Source organism: Gossypium hirsutum, chromosome D06 (assembly GCF_007990345.1).
Source record: "Gossypium hirsutum isolate 1008001.06 chromosome D06, Gossypium_hirsutum_v2.1, whole genome shotgun sequence".
In the NCBI taxonomy this organism is placed as follows: Eukaryota; Viridiplantae; Streptophyta; class Magnoliopsida; order Malvales; family Malvaceae; genus Gossypium; species Gossypium hirsutum.
The window spans coordinates 13,990,388-14,017,591 of NC_053442.1; the positions used below are offsets into that span (position 1 = coordinate 13,990,388).

General features: G+C 33.4%; 2 protein-coding genes and 1 long non-coding RNA gene across 3 annotated transcripts; 2 read left to right on the forward strand and 1 right to left on the reverse strand.

Annotated features, from left to right (window-relative positions):
- Positions 1-691: 691 nt before the first annotated feature.
- Positions 692-2,284, forward strand: LOC107900289 (uncharacterized). The gene is made up of 3 exons (XR_001684870.2): positions 692-742; positions 1,215-1,297; positions 2,155-2,284. It is a non-coding gene; the product is annotated as an uncharacterized lncRNA (long non-coding RNA).
- Positions 2,285-6,451: 4,167 nt separating this feature from the next.
- LOC107901093 (WD repeat-containing protein VIP3) lies at positions 6,452-8,578 on the forward strand. The gene is made up of 2 exons (XM_016826960.2): positions 6,452-6,946; positions 7,592-8,578. Exons 1-2 carry the CDS (start codon positions 6,596-6,598, stop codon positions 8,204-8,206), a joined length of 966 nt encoding a protein of 321 aa, XP_016682449.2. The 5' UTR covers positions 6,452-6,595; the 3' UTR covers positions 8,207-8,578.
- Positions 8,579-15,387: 6,809 nt separating this feature from the next.
- Positions 15,388-17,398, reverse strand: LOC107901092 (threonine synthase 1, chloroplastic). The gene has a single exon (XM_016826959.2). The coding sequence runs from the start codon at positions 17,225-17,227 to the stop codon at positions 15,617-15,619; it is 1,611 nt and encodes a 536-aa protein (XP_016682448.1). The 5' UTR covers positions 17,228-17,398; the 3' UTR covers positions 15,388-15,616.
- Between the last annotated feature and the right edge of the window lie 9,806 nt (positions 17,399-27,204).

A 27,204-nucleotide genomic window follows, 5' to 3' on the forward strand; every position in this document is an offset into this window, starting at 1 on the left:
TAATCAGAAGATAATTAAAGCAACTAAGTAAGCTAAGAAGTTAACACGTATATAAAAGATTAATAAATAAATTATAAGTGGATGAAAGTTAATAACAAATTTGATTACGGTGGACAAATTTGATTATGGTGGGTGACAGTGATTACAATAACCTAAAATATATATTTTTTAATTTAACTCGAACAAATATATTCGATTCAATTCGAATTCCATCTCGCTCAACTCAATTCGAGAAAATTTCAAATCGAGTTAGGATGATAAATGTAACAGCCCGATTTTGACCCTAATCGGAACAGTAGTTTTGGGACCACAAAATCGAGTCTGAAAAATATTTTAATATTATTTTCTGTGTTAATTATGTGTGAATTTACATATGTGAAAGTTTCGTGAATTAATTTTATGTTTGTGTGCTTAATTTGAAAAAAAGGGCTTAATCACGTAAAATGAAAATTTGATGGTTAATTAAGAAAGTGCCTAATTGTTGTTGTCTTTATAAGTTTGAGGCCTTATGTTGTAATTTAGCCAATAGTAATAGGTAGTGGATGGCATAATGATGATATGTGATTTATATATATATATATATATAAAAAATAAAAGTTAAAATAATAATAATATAATAATATATGTTATAATAAAACAAAACATTAAAAGCCACCATTTTATGTTCATCTTTCTTCACCGAATGTAGAAAAGAAAAACAAGGTTTGAAAGCTTGAAACATTATTTTGAAGCTTAATTCAAGGTTGGTTTTTGTTCAGTTTTTGATAATTTTTACGTTTTTGAAATCATTGCTTTGAATACTTCAAAACCCATATCTTAATTTTGTGAATTGTTGATGATTTTGAGAAATGCCATTGATGAATGCTTGAGCTTTGTGATAGTTGATGATGGAATATGAAAGATATGTGAAAGATTAACATGTTTTGTCTTTGAATTTTTGATGAATTTGAGTAATTAGGGTTTAATTGTAAAAATAAATTTTTGAGGGACTAAAATATGAAATAAATGAAATATGTGGGCTTGTATGGACACTAGGAATATTCGGCCCTTAAGGAGTGAAGTCAAATTTTGTGTATTTTGTGTTTTGAGCAAAAAGAACTAAATTGTAAAAAGTGTGAAATATTAGGGGCAAAATTGTAATTTTCCTATTTATGTGTTTTTAGGTTAAATTGAATAGAATGATGTTTAAATAAACTTAATTTGAATATGCTTAGATCAAGAATTAAAGAAATCAGATTTGGATCGGGGAAATACAAAACTGGTTGAGTAGCCGATTTAACAGTCGACGACATCCGAGGTAAGTCTATTAGCATATAAATGTTGTTGAATTTGTAAATATATATATGTTATTTGTTGAATTGAATTTTGTGGATATATATGTGTATTGGTCGAATGTGTGATAAGCCAGGAAGTTTTATTTCGTGTTTGATTCGATCGAGATACATTGTCCGAGAGCCCGTACGAACCTTAGGAATAGATAGGATACATATGTCATGACATAGGATTTCCGATATGTGTTATCGTGTAAGACCACGTCTGGGATGTTGGCATCGACTTGTGTTTACGTGTAAGACCATGTCTGGGACATTGGCATCGTATTTGATTCGTGTAAGACCCTGTCTGGGACAGTGGCATTGATATGTGATTACATGTAAGACCACGTCTGGGACGTTGGCATTATACGAGTCTTTCGACTATCCGAGTATCCTTTTTAATTCTGAATGGTTCAACGGGAAAAGATAAGTTGTGTACGAATGTATAAATTAGGTTAAGTGACCAGGTATGTGATCGTTGATTACCTTTTGAAAATAAGGTAAGTTGTATACTTGAATTGATGATATGAAGTTATGTGAAATATGAATTATGTGATTGCATATTTGAATATATATGTATTCGGCCTTTGATGTATATGTGCATTGAGGAAAGTGATGATTGGATATATTAATGTTCAATTGATTATTCGGTAAAGAGGAAAGTTATTACAAATTATATAAGTTTTGATATATATAAATTGATAAATTGAATTATATGTGAAATTATAATGATTTATTACTAATTGTCTAGCTTAATTTATGTAAATGATTAAATGTTTATTTGCTTATGGCTTACTAAGCTTTAATAGCTTACTGTGTGTAATTGCTTTCAATTTTATAGATTTGGAAGTTGGTTAAGAGCACGAGAATCGTCAGAGAAGTCTATCACACTATCAATTGTTTTCGGTATTTTACTAAGTTTGAATTTAAACTTATGGCATGTATAGTCTAGTTAATATGTTTGATTTTTTGGGTATGTAAATATGAGCCATGCAAAAATGGCTCATTTTTTTGTTAAGCATGGTTTTTATACTTTTGATCAAGTGATAGATATGTTGATTTTGGTATTTCAGCTATGGCATATTTATTTTTGTGAATTATGTTTGATATGTTTTGTTAAGAAGGTGGTAAATAATTCGGCATAGGTGAGCTTAGTTAAAGCATATAAGTGAAGTGAGTTTGGTATAATATGTTAATCTCTGAATTGGCCATGGTGTATATATATATTATGGTGTTTTAGTCATGTGCTTCGGTAATAAGGTAAATGATATTCAAGCTTAATTAATCTTGGTTATGTGTTATATATATATGATATGTGTGATATGTTTGGTTTTAGTCTTAGTGTTTCGGCTATGGTTTATTTATAAGTAAATATATGTGAATCTTGTTTGATATGCTTTGTTAAGGTATTGTTATGTAATTTAGTAATTAAGTGAACCCGGAAATGGCATATTTTGACTTATGATTTAATGGCTAAATCTTGTACAAATTATGAGGTTATTTATGGATGTCAATTTGTTATGAAATAAATTAGGAATGTGGAGTATTTAATAAAGGTACGATTTGCTCATGCAAGTGGACTTAATATTCGATTTTATTTTTGTAAAATGATATGAATTGTATGGATTTTTTTTTTGATATGGCTAAAATGGTGTATTCATATGCGCAAACTTGTAATAGATAAATATGCATGTTTTTGGTCTTTTAAATGATATATATAAATGATTTCAAGGTAGATTTAAAATTTATGAATAAGATACATACAAATTCGGGTAATGATAGTTAAGTGAGCAATACAAGTTTGAATTTAGCTTTTATAAATTTATTGGATTAGTCGATTAAATGATAAGTTGATTTGTATTGAGCGTATATAGTTTATGATTGAATGATTTCATTGAAATGGTCATATGTGTATAATATAATGACATCAAAGGTATGTACGACCATAATATAATGTTACTAATGTTGTAAATGTGATTGGACATTAAGTTGTATACATATTGGTTTCATTATGTACATATACAGAAGTTATGAAATGCAATGTTTGATATTTAAATAGTGAAATTATGTACGGACATATTTTCTATATATGAAAAGTGAAGATATATGCTTGAATATGATTTAATTATGAAAATGTCATTAATACGATGGATTTAGGGAATTCGAATATTGAAAGTATTATATAATTTAACATGACTCTGATGTATACAAGTTTGGTTCGAATTTGTTAATTATAGAATATGTTCGATTGAGCTTTGATGTATGTTTAAATTGAATTAGTTTGAATTTTGAAATGTGTTTATTTGTGATACATGCTTAGTAAGGTATGATTGATTTGAATTGTAATTATTATTTTATATATTTGAATTTAAAATAAGTAAATTGAGGATATTCAAGTTTAATAATGTTATAAATGTATCGTTATTCTTTGGTGTATGAAAAGAGATAAATGATTGTGCTGAACTGTGTCTTGTTCGGTAATGCCTCGTAACCCTAATCTGGTGACGGATACGGGTTAGGGGTGTTACAATAAAATATGATTCGTCAACTTGATTAACTCAAAATTTTTTCATTCGATTCGATTCGATCGAAAGCTCACCCCTACATGGCGCCATAACTTGGTCTCTCAACCGACAATTGGCTTGTGATTGGAAATGATATTGTCAAGCACAATATTTATGAGATTTATGAGGAGTACTTGGGCATGGCTTCGGAGGGTGAATACGTAAAAGGTCTCCATGTAAAAATAACGTGGTTGAAACATAATTTTACAATGAATGAAATTCAAGTGCAGAGGATTTTGAGGCAACTAAAAAAGTATATGTTCTGCGCTTGATAAGAGGAAATGATGCAAACTCTTGCTCGGAGTTGATTACGAGTTGCGAATGTTCCCAATCGCAAATTAAGTAGTATCGCAATTGAAGGCTAATTTTGAAATGGTTTCAAGATGGTCAGTTTTCAAAGGGGTGTTAGATGGATAATTTGGCTAAGTTGAGTTTAAAATTAAGGTTGAAAAATGAACCAATATTATAGATGGATATTGACTCGATTCTTATGTCAACACTTAGTGAAGGAATTGGCTAAAAATAACAAACCGTGACCCTCTATCTAAAAACATAGGAACCAAACAGTATAAGGATGAACGCCACACTTGCTGGAAGTGATAAGTTTAGAATGAATCAGATTGACGCCACTAGACTTAGCTACATAATTCAATTGAGTCACAAAAGAACAAAGAGTTGAATAACTCACAATTTGTTTTAAATTCATAAAAGGTGCAAAAAGTTCTGATTACATTCTTTGGATCAAATATTTATAGGCTGATACAAGATCCAACCGAATGGACAAATTCTGAATCAGCTTAATTGAGCTGGCTGCCAATTAAATTGAACAATGATTTCCCTTGAATGTTTCTAAGCTTGGAAGACGCCAACAACCATGGTCTTTGCATTTCCCGAGTGGTCAGCTAGATGAACTTGGAAGTTAGCTAAATCATGCAAGTATCTGATCATCTAAGATGTATGAACATGAATTAAACATTCTTGGGTAGCCGAACAAGCATCATTGATTTATTGCTGGTTGTGGTGCACAAACAGCCACCAGGTGTGAACAGTCAAAATTGGGTGGACACTTAGGTGTGAACTGAAATTATTCAGTTGTTTAATCAAGTGAGGAAACTCTTGACCATTGGCTTCCACGAAGAGGTGATTGGGAGAGAGCAAACAACAGCTTCTTGGTGCATGCATGTCCAGATGCATGATTTCCTTAAATGATGTCCATTGAATCTGTTAATGAGCAGCCAATGCATTCAACCTACAAGACAAAATTAATACTCGGTTTAAATACAATCAAAGACTTAATTTAGACACAATTTAATTTGTCTAAACAATAGACACAATTAAAACGTCTGAACTAAGACCAAATTAAAGCACATAATAAAGCTGTACAAAATAAGACAAGATTAATAAACTTAAGACATATTTAAAATGCTCAGGTTATGACATATTTAAAACTAAAGTTATTGATGTTCAAACCATGTCATAATTATGAAACCTTAAACTAATTTAATTAACTAACTAGAACCGAGTTAACTCTTTATTCCAGCAATTATATTAACAAACTGAAATTAAAACTTCATTTTGCACTTGGGCCCCTCATGCTTGGGCCAATTCCGATGTCGTCGAATTGTATCATGACATGATGAGGCCATGAATGTCGGACAAATCTAGTAATTTGGTTCACGTGGCATATCTCCCAGTGATAGCTAATCTAGAGTAATGTAGAGGCTGCAGTTAGGGTTCAGTTGTCCTTACATTCTCATACTGGGAGATGTGTCGAGGTGCATTAGATAGGGTAGGCCAGATGGAGCCATGGAGGGTTGTATAACGTTGTTGCAATCCTAGGCTTGGTATAAAGTACCATTCCTTACCCCAATTACAAGAGCCTCCATTGAATACCCTCTGGTGGCAAGGTAAAAGTATTTATTTTCCTATTTGATTACATTCACAGTGTAGTTATTATTTTTTAAATTAAATGGTATTGTTATTTTTTAATAAAAAAATTATAACTTTTTTTTATAAATTTTGTTTATAAATATTTAATAATTTTTAAATTTTAAAAGGGCTTAATTTTTTTTTAATTTGTTACTAAGGCCTTTTGGATCCTTTAGCCTTACTAGTTTCAAAAATTTCTAATTCACTTCCAATAAAAGAGTATGGGTCAAATTGAATAAATGTGTAAAGGTTGAGAGCTAAAATTTGTTATTATAACTTATATATAAACACTAAAACAAACATTTATCAGTGCAATTTTAACGGAGGGGTTTTTTTTTTGCTCACTCATTTAACGTAAACGAGTTAATGTACCCATCTTTAAGTAGAAGGGGCTAAAATGCAATCTAGAATATAATAAAAAGGTTTTGTGCTACTATTATCGATAAAAATACCTTCAATTATACTTATTGTTTTATAAAAATATTAAATTTTTGGTAATTTTACAATTGAGTTACTGCCGTCAGTAATATATATTTTTTAAATTAAATAAAAACTTTAAATAATAAGTGTAGGTATGAGTAGGCCTGTTATATTGTCATGGATCTTATATGTATAGCCCAAATCTAATAAGGCCCTATACCTATAACCACTGCAATCCAATTTCCAATCCTTCTTCCACATCACAAATCCAACAAATCGGATCTCCAGAAAGGAAATCTCAAAACTCCCCAAAAAACCCAAACTTTTTTACACTTCATTTTTACTTGCAAAATCAGCTACCTGCTACAAATGGCGAAATCAATGAAACTGGCGGGCCTCAAATCCGTGGAAAACGCCCACGATGAGTCGGTTTGGACTGCAACATGGGTTCCCGCCACCAACTCCCGCCCGCCCCTTCTCTTAACCGGCTCACTCGACGAAACCGTCAAGCTGTGGAGGCCCGACGAGCTCGAGCTCGTGCGCACCAACACCGGTCACTGCCTCGGCGTCGTTTCGGTGGCTGCCCATCCTTCAGGTGTCATCGCTGCCTCCGCCTCGCTCGACAGTTTGGTTCGCGTGTTTGACATTGACACCAACGCCACTATTGCCACTCTCGAAGCTCCGCCTTCCGAGGTCTGGCAAATGCAATTCGATCCCAAGGTAAGCGCTTTTTATTTCTTATTTTGCTCTTTTTCTTCAAGTGAGCAACTATTTTAATTATGGAAATTGATTAATTTATGAATTATTTGAATATTAAATTTGAAGGCCACTGATAAAGATACAATTTAGTATTAAATGAAGTGTTCATTCAATGAAAGAAATTCAAAATAATGATGGATGCCTCAATCAGAATCTAATAGAGTAGCGCAGGCAAAATCGAGTATTCCATTGTAATGAATGGAATTGTTATTGTAGCCATTACAATTGGAACATTACGTTAAATGAAGTTAAGCTTGGTAATTGGCAAATGCACTCTTTCCAACATGTTATATCACTTTTCCTGGTAACCTCATGTTAACAAAATTATCTCCAAGAGGCTTGCTTTGCATTAATCTATCGGTTTGTGTTTGCTACTTTTGTCATGATAAATTATCTCTATTTGTCTTTGTTGAACTTCCCTGGGATTTAATGATAAAATATTAATATCTTTTCAGTTTTGCTTGTAGTCTTATTTTAGTATCATTCCTACTACTTAATGATGAATAATTTTCGCGATGATAATTTGTGAATTAGGTGCTATGCTGAATGTCTTTTACACTCTTAAGGGCTTTTTTAGAATTTGTTTTGGGTGGCTTTCAAAATTAGGGTACAACACTTGCTGTTGCTGGTGGGGGTAGTGCATCAATCAAGCTGTGGGACACTGCAACATGGAGGTTGGTTTCAACTTTATCAGTCCCTCGTCCTGAAGGACCGAAGCCCTCTGATAAAAGCAGTAGCAAGAAGTTTGTACTATCCGTTGCATGGAGTCCTGATGGACGACGACTTGCTTGTGGCTCAATTGATGGCACAATTTCCATTTTTGATGTACCTCGTGCCAAATTTCTACATCACCTTGAAGGCCATTACATGCCGGTTAGGTCTCTTGTGTTTTCTCCTGAACCTGATGGACGGAAGCTGTACTCAGCATCTGATGATGGTCATGTGCATGTCTATGATGCTGAGGGGAAAGCTATAATTGGGGCAATGTCAGGTCATTCTAGCTGGGTGTTGAGTGTGGATGTAAGCCCCGATGGTGAGGCTATTGCAACTGGCTCAAGTGACAAAACTGTAAGACTATGGGATTTTAAGATGAGAGCAGCTATACAGACAATGAGTAATCACACAGATCAAGTCTGGGCTGTGGCGTTTCGACCTGGTGGAGGGGGTCGCCTTGCTAGTGTGTCAGATGACAAGAGTATATCGTTGTATCATTGTTCCTGAAGTATTGATGACTTATTGAAATTAATAACATTAAGGAGCATTTTCGTTACTTGATGTTGCTACATGTTTAGCTGTATGAAACTTGGCTTTTGATTTTGTGCTGTCTCGTTTTTTCATTGAAAAGAGAAGTAAAATTTTGGCAGACTTGCATGGAGGAAGGTTCCTTTCAACCATGAAGAAACCTGTCTTGTGATTCGCTTTGTTATTGTTTGGGAACATCATAAATGTTAGGGTCACTATTTAACTTAATTTCTGGCTTTGTATTTTGTTGTTACTTAGTGGTTTCAATGATGTTGTACATAAACTTGACAGTGAATTTGGAAAGTTTCATTTCACATTGTAAATGGAAATGGAAGAGACAATTTTTCTGTATTGATGCTATCCTTTTTATCGTAATATTCATATATTTGGCAATTTCTTATTTCAAAGAAATGCAGTTGGTTTTAAGATGTAGCTTACCGTGGGCATTTATATCAAAGATTCAAACCATCAATGCATTAAAGCTTCTTGCATGCATCATTCAAGTAGCAAGATAGTGAACCAAATGATATGCCACTATTTTGCTAGGCTAATTATACTTGGATTAGCAATTTCAAAACATAAAGAACCTTAAAAGATGATGAAATAAGATACTGAACGGTCGTTTTCACTTCTCTTCAATGGAAAAACCACGGTAAATGGGATAAAATACAGAAAATGCCATTTTCTTTTTGAAAAAAAACTAGATTAGGCTGATTTTTCCAAAATTTATCGGATAGGCCGAAAACATGAAAACGCTTCCAATTAGAAGCGTTTTCCATAACGGCTACCCCACCTCCAACGACTATTTTATAGGCTGTTTACCCCCATTCCCAAGTCTCTATTGTTCTCCCTATATAAACCTCTAATTCTTATTCTTTTTCAATTCAATCTCAACTCAACTCTCTCTCACACCGACACAAGAACAAGGACCGATGGCCGTACCACCCCTGATCAGTATGGCTCGACTTATTCCGGTGTTTTCCGTAACATGTCTTAAACAATACTTATGGTGTGTGTGGTCCTAAAGGTTTTTTTGTCGTTCAATTGAGGCTAGTATTCCAGGTCCCCTGTCGGAGATGATGCATATATTGTGTTGGGGGACAACATGTCTCTTCAACCTAGACAGAAAGAAATCCCAACCGTCTGTCTTCTCCTACAGTGTTATTGCAAAGGCAATTGGCAGGATTTTCCAATTGTCATTTTATGTCAAAACCAACAACAACCGATGCGTATATCTCTCGTACATAATGGTGTCGTCGATTTGTACCAGTGGTTTATTGTACCAGAATGTCTGTCAGCATTGCTTGAAGGTCCAGAAGAAACGATGGAACACTCAGCATCCATGGACCAACCGATCGTTGTAGTATGTAGGTATAATTTCCAGATCGATTACGCAATCTGGAACGTACTACTTCAGTAACTGACACCATTGCCACAAAATCATTGTACGACGTGCCCCGCCTATTATGCATCTTATTTAATGCCTTCTGTTTTGCGATACATGCCTTGCGGTATAACAATGTATAATCGTACTGGCTACGAATATTTGCAGTTAAAACTAGAACAACAATCCTGGAACAACACGAGTACGTTAAAATTAGGGATTCAATATCCCAAATATAATACAAGCATTGTACGATGAGTACAGGCAACACATGTATGCGAAGCGGTATATTTTTTATGGTCCACAATCCTGTCTTTTTTTTTACAGAAGCCATGACTTTTCACGCACATTTATTGTTTCGCATTGCGCATTTCACCTCGAATTTGTTCGATTAAGATTTAACAACATGGAAGTTTACCCTGCTCTTTATGCTGTATTGCTTCACTACTGTGACCAAACCATCTTTAGAGGAAAACTCATTCTCCACTTCAAAATCATCTGAATCCAACGAAGAACTCGCATGACCCGGTCTTCTATGTAGGAATTCCGCAAACTCTAACCCACTTTCTGTTAAGAGGCCCACATTAAGCATGTGGGTTGAAGGTGAGTATACCCTGAACCACGAATCTTCTTTGGCATCTTCGCTTGGACCTTCACCATCTGAACCTCCATCTTTTAGTTTAGTTGGAACTAGCTTTGGTTCAAAAAATAATGTAATTTTTGAACCATCCGCCTTGGGCTCCCAAATTGGATCGACATCGAATTTAGTGCCCTCTTCATTCTCAACCCTATCAGCATGTCTAGGGTTGGATGTCCTCTCGCTGTTAAAGGTCGTAGAGAGTACATAATCCCTTCTTGTATAGTTATCAAAACAACCAAAATCACCTGTTGATTGCCAACCGCTGGAACTAGATGTCATACCCTTATAAGTGTTCCCAGCGTTGAACATCAACTAACCAAAGTTCAAATCAAAACCACTAACTGAGTGTCGTACCGGGGTCAAGTATTCTGGGTTACCACCAAACCCCGACTATTGGACATTCTGCCTATCGTGGTTGAAATCTAAGGTTGAAACTGGTGAGTGTCCTCCCATTGATGATTTAAGGATATTATAATGGGAACTTTCTAATAAAGTAGTGAACCCATCGCACAATTGTGTCGTTAGACTCTCAGCTTGTTCTTCTGTTTTGGACTCTCGAACTGGAACATATGTTGTCACACTTGGTTTTCTTTAAGTCCGGAGATTTAGGAATAGTTGATCGATTAAATTGAAAGAAGTCATAAGTTGGCGACCTTTACTGAAAAAATTAGGAAAGATTTGTAACTAAATGAGACAAGGTTGAAATCCAAGTCTGATTCAATTGCCGAAGAATGACTTCCCAAGAGACTTCTTCTCTAGTTTGTTTTGTTTTCCTTCTTCAACTTTTTTCTTAGTAACCCCTAAAAGAAAAGGATATAATAAAGCTCTGTATGGAACGATGATCGAGAGGTTTAAGTAAAAAAAAGTAGAGAAATTAGTAAGCTGGTAAGGTTCTAAGCCCTTCGATATACGTAAAACTTAGAAAACAAAGCTAAGGGTTTTTAGAACCATTTGAATTGGTTGTCATGTTTAGCTGCCAGGAGAAATATAAGCTCTGACGTTTTGGAAAGCTAAGCGGACAAAGAGAATAAGCATAAGGTGAGTTTTTGCATTCAAAACCTTACAATGCTAAGTATGTTGTAAGGTTGCATGGGTTTAAAAATATCCGCCATTATAGTTCAATGTGCATGAATTATCTATGATTCAATGGTATTGCATCCATGAAATACATGTAATTCATGTAAGGGAAACATTGTCGAGGTACGTGAAGTTAGGAAGGGAAAATGGGAAAGATAGTAATTCTATTAGATACCATCATATGGTATTGTTGAGTGCAAACCTTGATGAGCAGAGTTCCGGGCCTTCGAAGGGGACACTGCGGTGTTTAAGCATCAAGGTTAGAAATGGTAGAATGGAGGAATGGAATGAATGAAATGAGAAGAGTAAAGATCATGGTGAGACCATGGGATCAACCGGAGGTTATACGCTTAAATTGAGTATGACCATGGCTAAAAGACGTTATGACATCATGATAAACAAGACTAAGACCATAGCTGAAAGACGCTATAACATCCTAATAGTTCGCCAGAATAGTAAACACGGGAAATATAATGTGTAAGACCATAGCTGGACTATGGTAACCCAGATATTCTGTTGGGACAGTCAACACAAGGTTATATTCTGTAAGACCATAACTGAAAAACGTTATGACATCAATTGACGAATTGACAGTAAAATGAGTAAGACCATAGTTGAAAGATACTATGACATTGTAAAGAGTCCGATGGGATGTTAAACACAGGAATACGGAAGTGAAGGATCATAATAGGACTGTGACAATTGATGAAGTCCGTTAGGACATCAAACATGAGACCATGTGAGTAAAGCCATAGCACGACTACAACAACTTGTGGAGTCCATTGGGACACTGAACAAGGAGAAGCTCACTTGGATAGTAAACACGAGTGTTCATCCGAAATGATAATCATGGGAAATGTTGCAATAAGGAAAAATGTTAGAAAGATAATGAAAGTATGAGATGCAATGGTTAGCCAACGGATTGAAGGAATCTGTCAATAAATGAGGAATGTAATAAAAATGGGAAGAGACTACTAGAATGGTAGTTGTGTAAACCAGTAGGGGATATTGGTGGTAACTCAGCCAGAGAGAGAGTCATGGGAAATGGCATTCTAATAGTGCTTGGTGTGATGGCAAATGAAAGATGGTTTATCCAAGGATCGTAGATGATGTTCCACTATTACCAATTGCCAGATGGTCCTTAGAGGAACCTTGTAAGCTAGATGTTGGATATAAGGTATACTGGCCAGGTTATAAGGAAATGAGGAGTTAGAGAGAACCCACTATTAAAAAAAGGTATACCGGACGAAAAATATGCTTGCCAAGACCATTCCTTCCTAAAGAAAAATAACTAGGTAAAGGGTAACAGTCAAATGGCTAGTTTCGTAATAACCAGAAGGTAAGAAAGAGAACTCGTGAACCGAGATGGTCCCTCATTGACAGCGATTGAGTATTTCAGGCCTTAGTGGTCTGCAGTAGGAGGATGTGCTATGTTTAAGAGTAATGCGCTCAAGGTGGATTATGAGGAAGTAATCTGGTTGCCATTTAAAACTAAGCAGGATTTAGTTTGACAATGTGGCATGTGACCCTGTTAGTCATATCACCGAACGGCCGGACGAAAGAATCTGCCATGGACTAGTTAGATTGAGAATACTCAACAAAATCCTTTAGGAAGGCAATCAGGTAGGCCACATTAATCAGGCATAATGTTGGGAAAGAGAAATCCATATTGAGAGATAAGTGGAAGAAAGAAAATTAGTTTAAAGAAATGATAAAGTCCACCGAGATGGTGAGACATCCAGAGAAACTGGAAATGCTGATTGAAGGTTGATATAATGGCCGGAGAAGCAACCACACTAAGATCTATTTGCCAACGGATTGGATAAGGAATAAGATAAAATCCACTACGATGGATTAAGAGAAGTTACTTGTACAAGCAGAGAGTTATTCGTATCTAGTTCTTTTTATTTAAAACCCCTGTAATGAGGGGTCCATTATTGTGAAATGCAGAAACTCACTAAGTTCATTTGAACTTACAAGAATTGTTCTATGAATGCAGAAGATACAAGAATAGAGACTCAAGAAGGGACCAAGCCAGATCGTGCTGATACAAGGAAAGTGTCATGCATATATGATAGGTGGTCACCTTTAGGAACTTCGCCAAGAAGACGAATAGGTTGTAACCATATAACTTCTTTAAGAGGCCAGAGTTAAACCAATAAATCTCTATTTTAAATTTTATAGACGTTGTTGTACAACCTTTAAATAAATAGGAAATGTAGTTTGACTTTTTAAAACCTAGAGAATTATGTGTATATACAATAACCTGATCCAAATGTGACATCTCATATCCGGATCTGATGTTTGGGTCGGGTAGGAGTGTTACATATGTTAACCTCCGATTGCCTTTATATATGTTTGCAAACTCCGCATATAACTTGAGTATTGGTGATCCACTAGCAATATGCACCTACACCATTGCCTCCATCCCCTCTTGCGCCTCTAATATCAAAAGTATCATATTTGATGGGGTTGACCGAAGCACAAAATTGATATTTCAATGGCGATACTCTCATCTGGGTGGATCTGACCATTTTCACCTAGTTATTGCAAGCAACTCTGCCAATTTTATGTTCGAGTTGAAAGCCAACCACGCTGTGTTTTTCGATGAAAAATGACCTCATTTTCGATGTTACGGACTTCACTGTCGTAATAAACAACATTAATTTGTCCACTCATTTTTAACGAAATAACCTGTTTCACATGTTGGAAACAAAAATATTATGCAGAAAAATAGATTTGTAATTATATATGAACAACAAAAATCAAACCTTACCTGATGCAATTACGTCTTTACTCCAAATTATGCCTTACAAATGCTTTGTGAACTTCCTCTTCTTGCGATTCTTCATGCTATTTTGTTTGCTCGAAATTGCCTTATGACACTCAATGCTAAAAGTCATCCTTTTATAGAACAGGGGTGAGTGGCAATTGATTTAGAAAATTTTTTCAAAATATCTCACGGGTGAGTGGGAAGTTTGCATGCGTTGAAATTGGTAGAGGAAAAATGTTCCACGTAGGGCGTGTTTTCAATGACATGTCAAAAATATTCACTGAAAGCGCATCCAGCGAGACTCATTTTCAACTGATATAGCATGAAAACGCGTCCAGTTGGACGCACTTTCAGTGCATTTTTTTGTCAATGCACTGAAAACGCGTCCTACGTGGAGCATTTTCCCTTTACCAATTTCACTTCCTACAAATTTCTCACTCACCCATAGGATATCCCGAGATTCTCAGGATAATATTTTTTGAAGATTTCTAATCGACCTCAACTTGTAGTAAACTATAGGTGATCAAAACTAAGTTCCATTTGAAAAAAAATAAAAAAATACAAATTAATAGTTAATCAAATCGAATAGTTCGACTTTTGATTTTGAATCGAATTAAATTTTACAATTCGAATAATTCAAATATACAATTGGTATAAATACGATTGTTGTAAATACTCTTTTGGTACTTGTCATTTTTGAAAAGTATACCAAATTGGGCTCTAAATAATTTCAAATTTTTAAAAATAATATTAACTTTATAACTAAAAAAATTAATAAAAAATTTCTAAAGAATATATAAAAAATTTAAAAAGCATAAAAAACTCTAATCCCTAATCCCTAAAATCCTTAACCTTATAAAACCTAACCTAACCTCTTAATAAAAATCTAAACCTTAACCCTAAAACAATAAAATCACCATTACTCGTGGAGAGAGAACAAAAACATTTTCAGCTGAAAGTGTTTTCTTATCAATCCACTGAAAATGCGTTCAACTGAAAGCATTTTCGTTTTTTCGGCTCAATCTGGTGAATTTTGCCCCATGAACATAACCGATTCCACTCATAAAGTAGTCATTTTCATTCTCCAATTTCCACATGTTGAAAAAAATGAACAGTAAATCACACAATTTCATGGACAGGACCCTACAAACACGACTAATCCAAGCTTTAGAAATAAAGTAATTTAACACTTCCTTTAGACGAAAAACTTACAAACCATTTTGATGGGTGAATGCAGAATAAAGGGAAGCATATTCTTGAGGCACAATCATATATCTAGATTCTGATTACCCAAAGCCACAATATAAAGCTTTTATTGAACAAGTTATTGAGGCGACTGTAGCAAATCCTGATCTAGGTACAAAAATATCGAGCTTCTGGCTCAAAAAATGTAAATAAATTACGTGGCTACCAGGTGATTTCTGTGCTGAGTAAGGCGATCTAGAACAAAATTTATATAAAAAAATAAAAGCAAGGTAACACCAGAATTAAAATCATGCATACCAAATGCTTAGCTTAGTGATTTGGAGTTTTATTTCCCAAATACTTCTTCAGCACATCCATAACAGAACCAAAGTCTGCCTTCACTTGCACTGGCGGATTAGCAAACCGGCAGGCCATATCCGGGATCTTCTTTGAGTGATAATCGACCTTAGATTGCGAAAACTTCAATCCATGAGCTGTGCTAACCACAACCGTTCGATCCCCCGCTGCAATAACCCCACTATTCCTAAGCTTAATCAAGGCAGACAATGCAACTCCAGTATGAGGGCAAATAAACATCCCTGTAGAATCTGCCTGCGCCATTGCATCCATTAACTCTTCCTCCGTCGCTTCTTCAACAATCCCATTTGAGTTTTTCAAAGCATAAACAGCTCTATCTATAGAAACAGGGTCACCAATTTGAATAGCTGAAGCAAATGTAGTATTTGCCTTGACTGCCTTAAACTGAATCCACCCTGATTTATAACACAAATAAAGGGGATTAGCATTGGCGGCTTGGGAACAAACTAATCGAGGTTCCCTATCAACAAGCCCTAGTTCTTGACACATTTTGAACCCTTTGTAGAAAGCATAAATGTTCCCCAAATTACCGCCGGGAACAATAACCCAATCTGGAACTTCCCAATCAAACTGCTGTAAAATCTCAATGGCAGCCGTTTTTTGCCCTTCCAGTCTCAAACTGTTCAATGAATTGGCAAGGTAAATCGGTAACTCTGAGGTGACTTCCCGTATTAACTTCATGCAACCGTCAAAATCGGTGTCGATGCTCAGAACGAAAGAGCCATTCGCTATCGGTTGAATTAATTGGGCAATGGAGATTTTATTTGCCGGTAAAAAGACAATGGAAGGGATCCCAGCGGCGGCGCAATAAGCGGACAAGGCAGCCGACGTGTCGCCGGTGGATGCGCAGCCGACTCCGACGACGGGTCGTTTCAGTTTTCTCAGACGGTTAACTTGGCTGACCAAAACGGTCATTCCCAAATCCTTGAAACTACCGGTGTGGCTGATTCCACAGTGTTTAACCCACAAATCGTTCATCCCCAAGAACTGTTTCCCGTAACGTTCGGCCCAGAACAGATTGGAGTTCCCTTCGAAAGCCGAAACGATGTCGTTCGGGTCTATCTCGGGTAAAACCCATTCCTTTTTGGACCATACTCCTGATCCGTACGGCCACGTGGTTTTCCCCACGCGTGAATCGAACAACTCCCTCCAATACGCGCCGTCGAACTTCTTCAAAGCCTCAATGTCATGTTGAACGTCGAGCAGTCCGCCCGAAAGGCTCCGGTATACGATCTCGTCGAGCGAGTACGACTCGGTGGAGTCGGGTCCAGCATTGAAGGGAACGTACTTGGCGGAGAAGGTGTTGTTGGCAATGAAGCGGTGGCGACGAGCCTCATCGCGGATGTTCTCATCGGCAAGGCGTCCGCTCTTTAGTGGAGAAGGGGAGTTACTGTTAGAGGAGGTAGTAGAAGGGCAGGGATCGTAGGTAGATGAGGAGGTGCATGAGATAACAGTAGGGGGAGGGCGATTGAATTTGGTGTTGTTTTGATGATGGGGCAATGGGAATTTGGATTTGGATTTGGAGGAGAGAGAAGAGTGAAAGAGAGAACAAGAGGAAGCCATGTTCGGGGATGGAGGCGGCCGCGGGTGGTGGTCCGGCGTGTGGGATTTTGGTTGTCCTTTTTATCTTTGCTCTTAAATTGGAGGATGGTCTTAAAATGAGAGTGGAGGGATTGATTTGTTCTCCTTCGTTTTCGACAGACCTGTTCACCGGACGTAAATGAACGGATAAAGTTGTTAATTACAAATTTGATAATTTTTTAACTTAATAGATTAAGCATAAGAGTAATTAAACTCTCTTTATCATTATAAAAAATTATAATTCTTTATGCTAATAGAGTATAACTAAATTGTAATTTGCTATGTTATGTTTAGTAGTACAAATTGTAATTATATAGCTATATAGTTTATGTTTTTAAAAAAATATTAATTATTAAAAAATTATTAGCATCATAAAAATAATTTCTAAATAAATTAAAAATTAAAATCAAATCATCATATAAAATAATAAGAAAAATAAACATAATGTGCAATTTTATATAATTATTCTATTACATATTTATTGAGTTATTTCCACTTTAATATTTAACATATGCTCCTTATTATTATTTGTTACTCATTGATTGAGTTCATCATCATCATTTGAATTTGAATCTATATCATTAATATTATCGAGATCTTCTTCTTTCATTTACTCTTCGAAGTATGAATCATCTCAATTCTACCTATAATTGAAATTATGAACATATTAGTACTGTAATGCCTAGATTTTGCCCAGCCTTTAATAAACAAAAATAAAAATAAAAGTCCAGTATTTTTTTACAACACTAAGCCTAAAATCACAAAACCCAAAGCTCCAGACCCAATCTAAAAAATGGCCCAATCATAGTGTGGCCCCAAACAGTTTCAGAAATCCCTAGGGTTTTTAGGGTAAATTTCAGCCGCCGCAGCCAAGTCCCTCTGCACGAGCCGAATCTTTTTGTGCGCCTTCTCCAAATTCGCACGGCAAGAAAGGCAACAGAATAATATCAGTAGAATAGCAAGAAAATCCAAAAAAATCAGCAAGCAAATAATGTATTAGATATGTCTTACCTTTTTTCTTTTTTTTCATAAACTGCTATAAAAAAGCAGATTCAATATTGTAAAAAGGAGGGAAAAAAATCAAATAAAAAAAACAAGCAATTTCACAGCACAAACAGAGAGTCAATCGGAATTAAAGGTTGATATTTTTAATTTTTGTTTATTTTTTCTATTGTTATTTATACATATATATTTCTTTTTTCTTCTTTTTTAAAAACAAATAATATTGAATCAAAAAACGAAAGAAATTACCTTTCTTTGGACTCTGAGGCGGTGCTGAAGCGTTTGAGGGAGCCACGCCGAGGATCGGTGGCCGGAAACTGAAGGATTTCCTCGATTTATTTGCGGCTTCTGTCAATTTTCTGAAAACCCCAAACCCAGATTTGGGTTTAGAGAGGCCCAAGGAACCGAATAGGAGATTTTCTCCTTTTTGGCCAGCGCAGACGGCGGTGCCAGCGCCAAAGGTTGGCGGTGGCGCGGTGGCCGATGGTCGAACCGGTGCTTGGATGACTGGGGAGGGGAGAGCCTTTTTTTGAAGTTTTTTTAAAGGTTCAAAAAACTGAAATTTTTGAAAGGATTTTTGGTTTAAATAGCTAATTAAAACGGCGCCGTTTTGGGCATGGGTCAACCCGAAACTGACCCGACCCAGCCTAGGGTCCGCGCATTTTTGAGTGGAGGGGCAAATTACGCTTTTAGCCCCTCCGCCTTTTAACGCTTTTACAATTAGGTTTCTTTTATTTTTAAAATTTATCCCTTCAATTTTTCTTTGATTTCAATTTAACCCTATTTGAAAAGACGCTGTTTTGGAGGAGAAGAGATAATTTCATTTTCAGCCCCTCTGAATTGTTAGCGTGTTCAATAGGATCCCCCAGTCTTCAATTATTTGCGAATTTACCCCAGATTTTTTATTTGTAGTTTAATTCAGTTTTTTTTAACATTTTTCTTAAAATTAATTAATTTTAATAATGTAATTATTTTTTATTTTTATAATTTTCATATGTAATTATTTTTTTAAATCTATATATATTTATATTTATTTTTTTATGTACATATTTTTTTTCAACTAATATTTTTCTCATGTTTATATATATACATATATTTATTTTTTTATAATGTAGATATTATTTAATTATTTTTAATATATTTTACGTGTACATATATATATTTTAATAAATATTTTTATATTTATATATATATCTATACATACCCATGTTTTTTTTCAAAAATGCTTAAATATATACTTATATTTTTAACACATATTTTACAATATTTATTTTCTTAAATGCATTATGACTTTTGTTTATATAATTCTATAATCCAAAATTTTATAAGTAAATCATTTTTTTCTCATAATTTCAACGTATATATTATGTACCTTTTATTCTTTATATTTTTTTGTTTATTTCTTTCATTTATCTATTATTTTGTGTTTTCATTTACATTATTTTATTTTAACTCGTTTATTCGATATTTTGCATGTCATTGATTATTTTCTTATGTATATTTATATTATCTCTATGTCATTGTTATATTCATTATCATTATTTGTTAAAGCGGCATTTATACATGCATTCAATCTAATATTACATCATCTTTTTACTCGAATTTAAAAATAGAGTTTTTCAAAATAGAGATAATACTCGTATTTAGGATTTTCAAGAAAGTTGAGCCCTAACGTATTGGGTTCCGATTTTCTTCGTAAAATCTAACAATCGAGGATTGCTCTTTAATCAAACAAAATAAAACTTGTCATCGGGAATTCAATATGTTGTGTCCTAATGTATTGGATGTGACACGTCGATTTCTCAAGACTAAGATTTTTTTTAAAAAAAATAAAGGAAATATTGATTGTTTGGAATTTTAGGAAATTGTGCCCTAACGTATTGGGTTGCGATTTCTTCATAAATTTTAAACAATTAGATATTTTCTTAAATTTTATTACACGAGTTTTTTGGACTAACTCATCTTGAAGAGAATAAAATGTTGTGCCCTAACGCATTGGGTGTGATATTTTTCTTTTTTAAAATGAGAAAGTCTTAATAAATAATTTAATTAAGGACCGTATTTTTTAAACTCTCGACTTTAAGACATTAATTAATCAATTTGGTACCAATTTTTGGGCGTTACGAGGGTGCTAATCCTTCATCGTACGTAACGGACTCCCGAATCCGTTTTTCTGAAACTCGTAGACCAAAGTCGTTTTTTAGGTGATCCAATCACACCTTAATAAAAGATTGGTGGCGACTCCCAATTTTTGTTTTTTTTAAGTCGACAACTAATCTTTGTTTTTTTTTCTCAAAAAGAAATGGTTTCGACAAGTACGATTCAACCTTTTTTTTATACTATACTAATGTGATGTTGTTAATGTGAAATATTTTTTAGAACAATAAATATCTTCTCAATCACATTTCAAAGCTTTGAATGTATAAAATTAAAGAATTCTCAAGCTGTCTAAGGTACTTGTGTCTGGCATCATTATCTCCAATGGTATCTACCCCACAATATGGTGCAAAAAAACCTTTTTTATTTTCATAATTAACACCGACCTTGTAATATTTGAGCTCATAATCCAAATAATATGTAATTTTAAGTACAAATATATATAAACTTAATTTGAAGAAAAATTTATGGTAAGTTATAACCCTTTTTATAATATGTATATTAAGTAAAAATAATATAAAACTTATAATATATAACCTTAATAAATTTTTTTTATAAATTGTCTAAATTTTTCATAGCATTTCTTATAAACAATATAATTTTTTCACGATAACTTTAGAAAGTTATCTTTTTATAAATAAGTTATGATAAAAAAATTATAACATTTTTTATAAATAAGCATATTATTTTTATAATATATAGTATGGACATATAAATAAATTATTTCCATACTTCTTTGCCATAATTTTTTATAAATAAATATTGTAAAACTTATATAACATGTAAATTATTTTTATAAAAAACTTTTTGGTCATAATTTTAGAAATTTTTTAGGATTTAAATAATATACTTTTTGTTATAATTTTATAAAATACACAATTTTTTTATAATATATTTTTAAATATTTATAATGTAAAAAAAATTCCATAATCATCTTAAGCACTTTGTGTATTCATGCTTATAATATATTTTTTTATAACTTGTATAAAAATAATTTTTTAAAATTGAATTTGGGTGTAATTACCTACTAATTACTTTAATTCACACCCATTTCTTAAGAATTTGAAAGTGTAATTGGGATGTTGCAATTACACCCAATTCGATAGGATCCACTAATTACAATGACTACCAAACATGCCACCTTTATGTAAGTATAAACAATTACACTCAAATATAATTATAAGGAGGCTTTTCAAACACTACCTAAAATGAGATGAGAAAGTGCCCATTATCACCTAAAAATTTTAAAATAAATATAAAATATAAAAAAACCAAGAATATTTAAAAACTACAAATAAATTATAATTTTTTTAAAAAAAATTAAGTGATGATATTGCATAATTTTAAAGTAACGTTTCATCTTACTTTAATCAAATCTAAATTTAAGGATCAACTAGGAAAAAACTACCAAGTTTCCACGCTAATGTTTGACAAAAAAATTTGAAACCAAAATGAGAAAATTCTCAAGATCAAGGATTAAATGTTATTTTATACCTAAATAAAATCCAATTTTTTAACAATCAGAACTCAAATCTTAAGCAAAATCTAGCCTCCAAATTATATATATATATATATATATAATCTTACAGTGGTATTGAAGTCCTTATTGTAGTTTTTATTCCAAAACTCAAATGACATTTTGTTAAACTAAGCTTTATTTGATAAAAGATTTTGATATAATAAACTAAAAGTGTTTTTTAATATAAGTTAAAATTGACAAAATAATTTTTAAATTTGAAGTCTAAAAGATAAAACTTTGAAACAATTTTAAAATCAAGTGGAAATGATTTTAACCAAGTCAAAATGATTTTAACCAAGTCAAAATGATTTCAATCATGTTAAATGTTTTTTTTCAAACAAGTCAAATTTGCTTCAGGACAAAAGGTATTGATACCTTACGGACAGGTATTGATAATTTTGTAAATATTGATACCTTTAGAAAAATCGAGACCAAAAAGGCATTCTGTTTTTAAAAACCCTAAAAATTATCGATACCATGCTTTTGGTATCGATACTTTTTGAAAAACAATCAATACCTTTCTTAAAAATGATACCAAAATAGTATTATGTTTCTCATAAACCCTACAAAGTATCGATTCGGTACCGATACCTATTTCAGGAAGTATCGATAAAATAATTTTTAAGTATCAATTATTTCATTCCAACGGCCGCTGAATTAGCATTTATGACAAAAATATCGATACCCTTTTTGGAGGTATCGATACTCGTAGTTGCAAGTGAAATAAATACTCTGGTTTTACATCCCCAACGGCCATATTAACTTCTCCAACAACCTCAATGGCTGAAAATCAATTAGGGGGTATAAATACCATCTTTCAAAGTCTTACAACATCCAAGAAATCACTTTCAAGCAAAAATCATTAATCAAACAACCTTAGAGCTTAAATTTTCATATTCTTCTTACATACACTTGTGACCTTTATCTTTATTCTCTTGCTCAAATGTATCTCATTGTATTTGTGCTTCAATTTGCAAACAATTTTATCTTGTAAAGATTGTTTATTTGTTTGCTCATTTGTATCTCTTTGAAAAGGTTTGAAGCTTAAGATTTGGGGTAGAAATCTTAAGGAGTTGTAAGGTTAAACCTTGTCCTCAGAGGTCGAACAAATTAGTGAATTTGAGAAAACCCTTAGTGGTGGAAAGCTAAGGTAGTGGAGTAGGCAATTGGGGTCGAACCACTCTAAATTCTTTGTGTTCTTTGTTTCATTCTTGTCATTGCTTTCACCAAATTTTTTAAAGGCCAATTCACCCCCTCTTGGCATTTTCAATTTGCTTCATAGAGCTATCAATTGTAATCAGAGCTAGAACTCTAGAGATGTTTTTACCACCAAGAAAGAAGATCCTTAAGGTATTCAAGATAGAAGCTACAAGTCAAGAAATTTCCTTCATGGCATCGGAGCAAAACTCCACTATATTGGAAGAAGGGCATTCCACCATGAGGCCTTCACTATTCAATGGCACCAACTACTCATATTGGAAAACAAAAATGAAGCTATTCATCGAAGCCAACGACTATGAAGTTTAGAGGATAGTTACTAATGGGTCATCCATCCTAATAAAGAGGGTCGAAGGTGTTATTGTCCCAAAGGAAGAGAGTGAATGAGATGAAAATGATATCAAGAAAGTGCAATTAAATGTAAAGGCTATTCACACTCTATTTTTTCCTCTTGGTCTAAATGAGTACAATTGAGTCTCGTTGTGCGACAATACAAAAGAAATATAAGACAAACTTAAAGTCACCCATGAAGGGACAAGTAGAGTTAAGAAGCCCAAGATATGTCCTCTCACCCTTGATTATGAATTGTTTAAGGCAGAACTGGAAGAAGGAATCAATGAGATGTCCGATTACTTCACTCATATCATTAATGGTCTCAAAGCTTTTGGGAAGACATATCCCAACAAGGAGATGGTAAAGAAGATGTTGAATAGTCTTCCAACATCTTTGGAACCTTGTAACACCCCTTACCTGTATTCGACACCAGAATAGGGTACGAGGCATTACCCAAACACAAACATTTGTAAACGTATTTAACCGTAATATAAAATTTCATCTAAATTAAAAATTTCAATTTTTTTTAACATGCTTTTATAATTCTTCACAATATATCCTCAAAATATTATATTCATAATAAATAGGGCCTACGAGACCTGATACATACCCATGCAATTCAATGCTTCAATTCGATTTCATTTAGTTCACAATTTTTCATGCTCACAATTCAAATCATATCACTAGCAATTTCCATTTAATTCACGTACAATTCAATATTAGTAAGTCCAATACTAATACATATTTACTATTTAACTCAACTTTTTTCGATTATACCATTCATTAACACATTTATGAAATTCTCAATTTTGCAATGAAAATATCACTTTATCTTAAATAACAACATCAATTCAACTCATCATCCCCTTTTTCGTCATTTTTCACTTCAAATATGAACTTACTATTTCATTACCTTTCCACACCTTTTTCCTATGCATATCACACAAGACATAAACATATCGTTCAACCGTAGTAGCAAGCTAGTGCATTTAAGCATAATTCTTTTTGGAACTAACCACATGATAAACCATTTCACTAGAGATTACATAATTTAAACCTTACCACCCCTGTCATGATCACAAGCATATTTCCATTTAGGCACTTACCATTTCAATGCAGAACTTATAAGTTTAACATGGCATAATCCAGCCACAACTTGGTCAAAGCCTAAGCATGTACATCAAATCTGTTAACCAAATAAACATATAGCATAAGCATTATGAGCATGGATAAGCACAACATTTATTAATGTATCAAACTTACCAACATGTGTTAATTCATAAACCATTCATGACATTACTTCAAGCTAAATCATATTCCAAATATACCATACACACATACTATGAAACTTTATTTTCCCACATGAGCTTAAATCATGACCAATAATACGCAAATATAAGCATAATTTCTATTTCATCATTTATCAATTATAATTGAGCATATTACCAATTATACACAAATAATTCATATATTTTCCAATTTTCCTCCTCCTCCTCCTCTCTATTCCACATACTTAATGTGTATAACACACTTAAACAACATTATCCATACTTTCACTATTTTCCTGTATGTAAATTCAAACTGTCTGTCTGAGTCAGAGTCACTAATTTATTTATATCTCGAGCTACCGAGCTCCAAATTAAGATTTGTTAATTTTCCCCGAAACTAGATTCACATATCTTCTTACCATAAAATTTTTTAATTTTTTTTCTTAGCTAATAAGTACAGTTTATTCTTTAAAATTTCCCCTATTTCACTGCTCAATAGTTCTGAACTTTCTTCACTAAAAATTAATTATTTCATAGTACAAAATTATAATGTTCTCGTTTATTTATTTTGAAAATAGACTCATTCAAGATTCTAAAAATATAAATTTTATCCCATAATTATTTTTTGTACAATTTTTAATGATTTTCCAAATTCAAAATAGGAGATTCCGAAATCATTCTAGCCCTATCTCACTAAAATTCAAATATATCATAATATAAAACTCGTTTTCTTGCTCTCTCTCTTTTATGTGAAAATAGACTCATTCAGCTTTAATTTCATATCTTATTCACTCTTTAATTCGATTTCCATCATTTTTGCTGATTTTTCAAAGTCACACAACTACTGCTGTCCAAAACTGTGTTGTTGCTAAATTTACTCTTTCATAATTTCACTTACTCCATTGCATCTTACCAATGGTTTGATCAAATATCGAGCACATTGTTCATTAATTTTCACACTTATACTTACATTCATTCATCACATAGTCATATTCAATTACACTTAGTCGTTACATGATCTAATGTATTTTTACTTAGTCAATTTCCTAATGAACACTTTGGAATAATAACAGATACACGGTGGAATCAGCACATAACAACCACCTTCATAATCAATGGTACCTGGTGGAATCAACACACAACAGTCACCTTTATAATCAATGATACCAGGAGGAATCAGCACACAATAACCACCTTTATAATCAATGGTACCCGGTACACGTAGTAGCCTACAGCTAGTACTACACACGTGACCATTACTATCTCTTTCACAAAGTGGCCTGCACACAGCCCGTGCCACACATGTGATCATTATTGTCACTTCATTCGTATCTTTTCTATTCCGGAGGTTCAACCAGAAAATTTTTCACTTTTCTTTTTCACTGATCAAAGTCAATTTCTCGTCTTTCTTGATTTATAATAACACATTTAACTTAATTAAAACTCACATTATTCAATTTAGTCCAAAAATCACACTTTAAAAAATTACATTTTTGCCCCTAAAGTTTCACAAAATTACAATTTTGCCCCTAGACTCGTAAAATAATTTTTATTCAATTTCCTTGCATTTTAGGCCTAGCCAAACCATTTTCATAACTATAGCAGTCCACAATTCTCACTTATTCACACACTTGTGACATATTTTATAACTTTTACAAATTAATCTTTTTAGGCATTTTCATCGAAAATCACTTAGTAAAAGAAGTTCATCACACTCCAAACATTCATATTCTTCCATAAAACATCATAATACATGCATATCATTCATGGGTAAATTTTTAAACACAAACCCTAGTTCGAAATAATGGTAAAAATAGGTAAATCTTGTTACGAGGATTTCAAAAACATAAAAATCATTAAAAACGGGGCTAGAACGGACTTACAATCGAGCTTGGAAGCTTGAAAAACCCCAGCCATGGTTTATCCATGCAATTTTCGGCCTAGGGGTTGAAGATGGACAAAAATTGGCTTTTAATTTTGTTTTTAATTCATTTTAATAACTAAATGACCAAAATGCCCTTAATGAAAAACTTTGGAAACATGCCTAACCATGTCCATTTTTGTCCACCAACTTAACCAATGGTCTAATTACCATCTAAGGACCTCCAATTTAAAATTTCATAACAATTGGAGACCTCTAACATGTAGATCTCAACTTTTACACTTTTTACAATTTAGTCATTTTGACTAAATTGAGTGCCCAAACGTCGAAATTTTCAAACGAAATTTTTAAAAAATCATTTTTTGAAATCGTAGACCATAAGAATAAAATAAAAATAAATTTTATCCTCGTCAAATTTGTGGTCCTAAAACCACTTTTTCGACTAGGCCCAAAATCGGGCTGTTACAAACCTAAAGTGACAGAAATAGAAGAGTCAAAAGATCTCAACTCACTATCCCTTGATGGGTTCTTGGTTCCTTGTTGACGTATGAAATGAAGATCAACTATAACACAAAGGAAA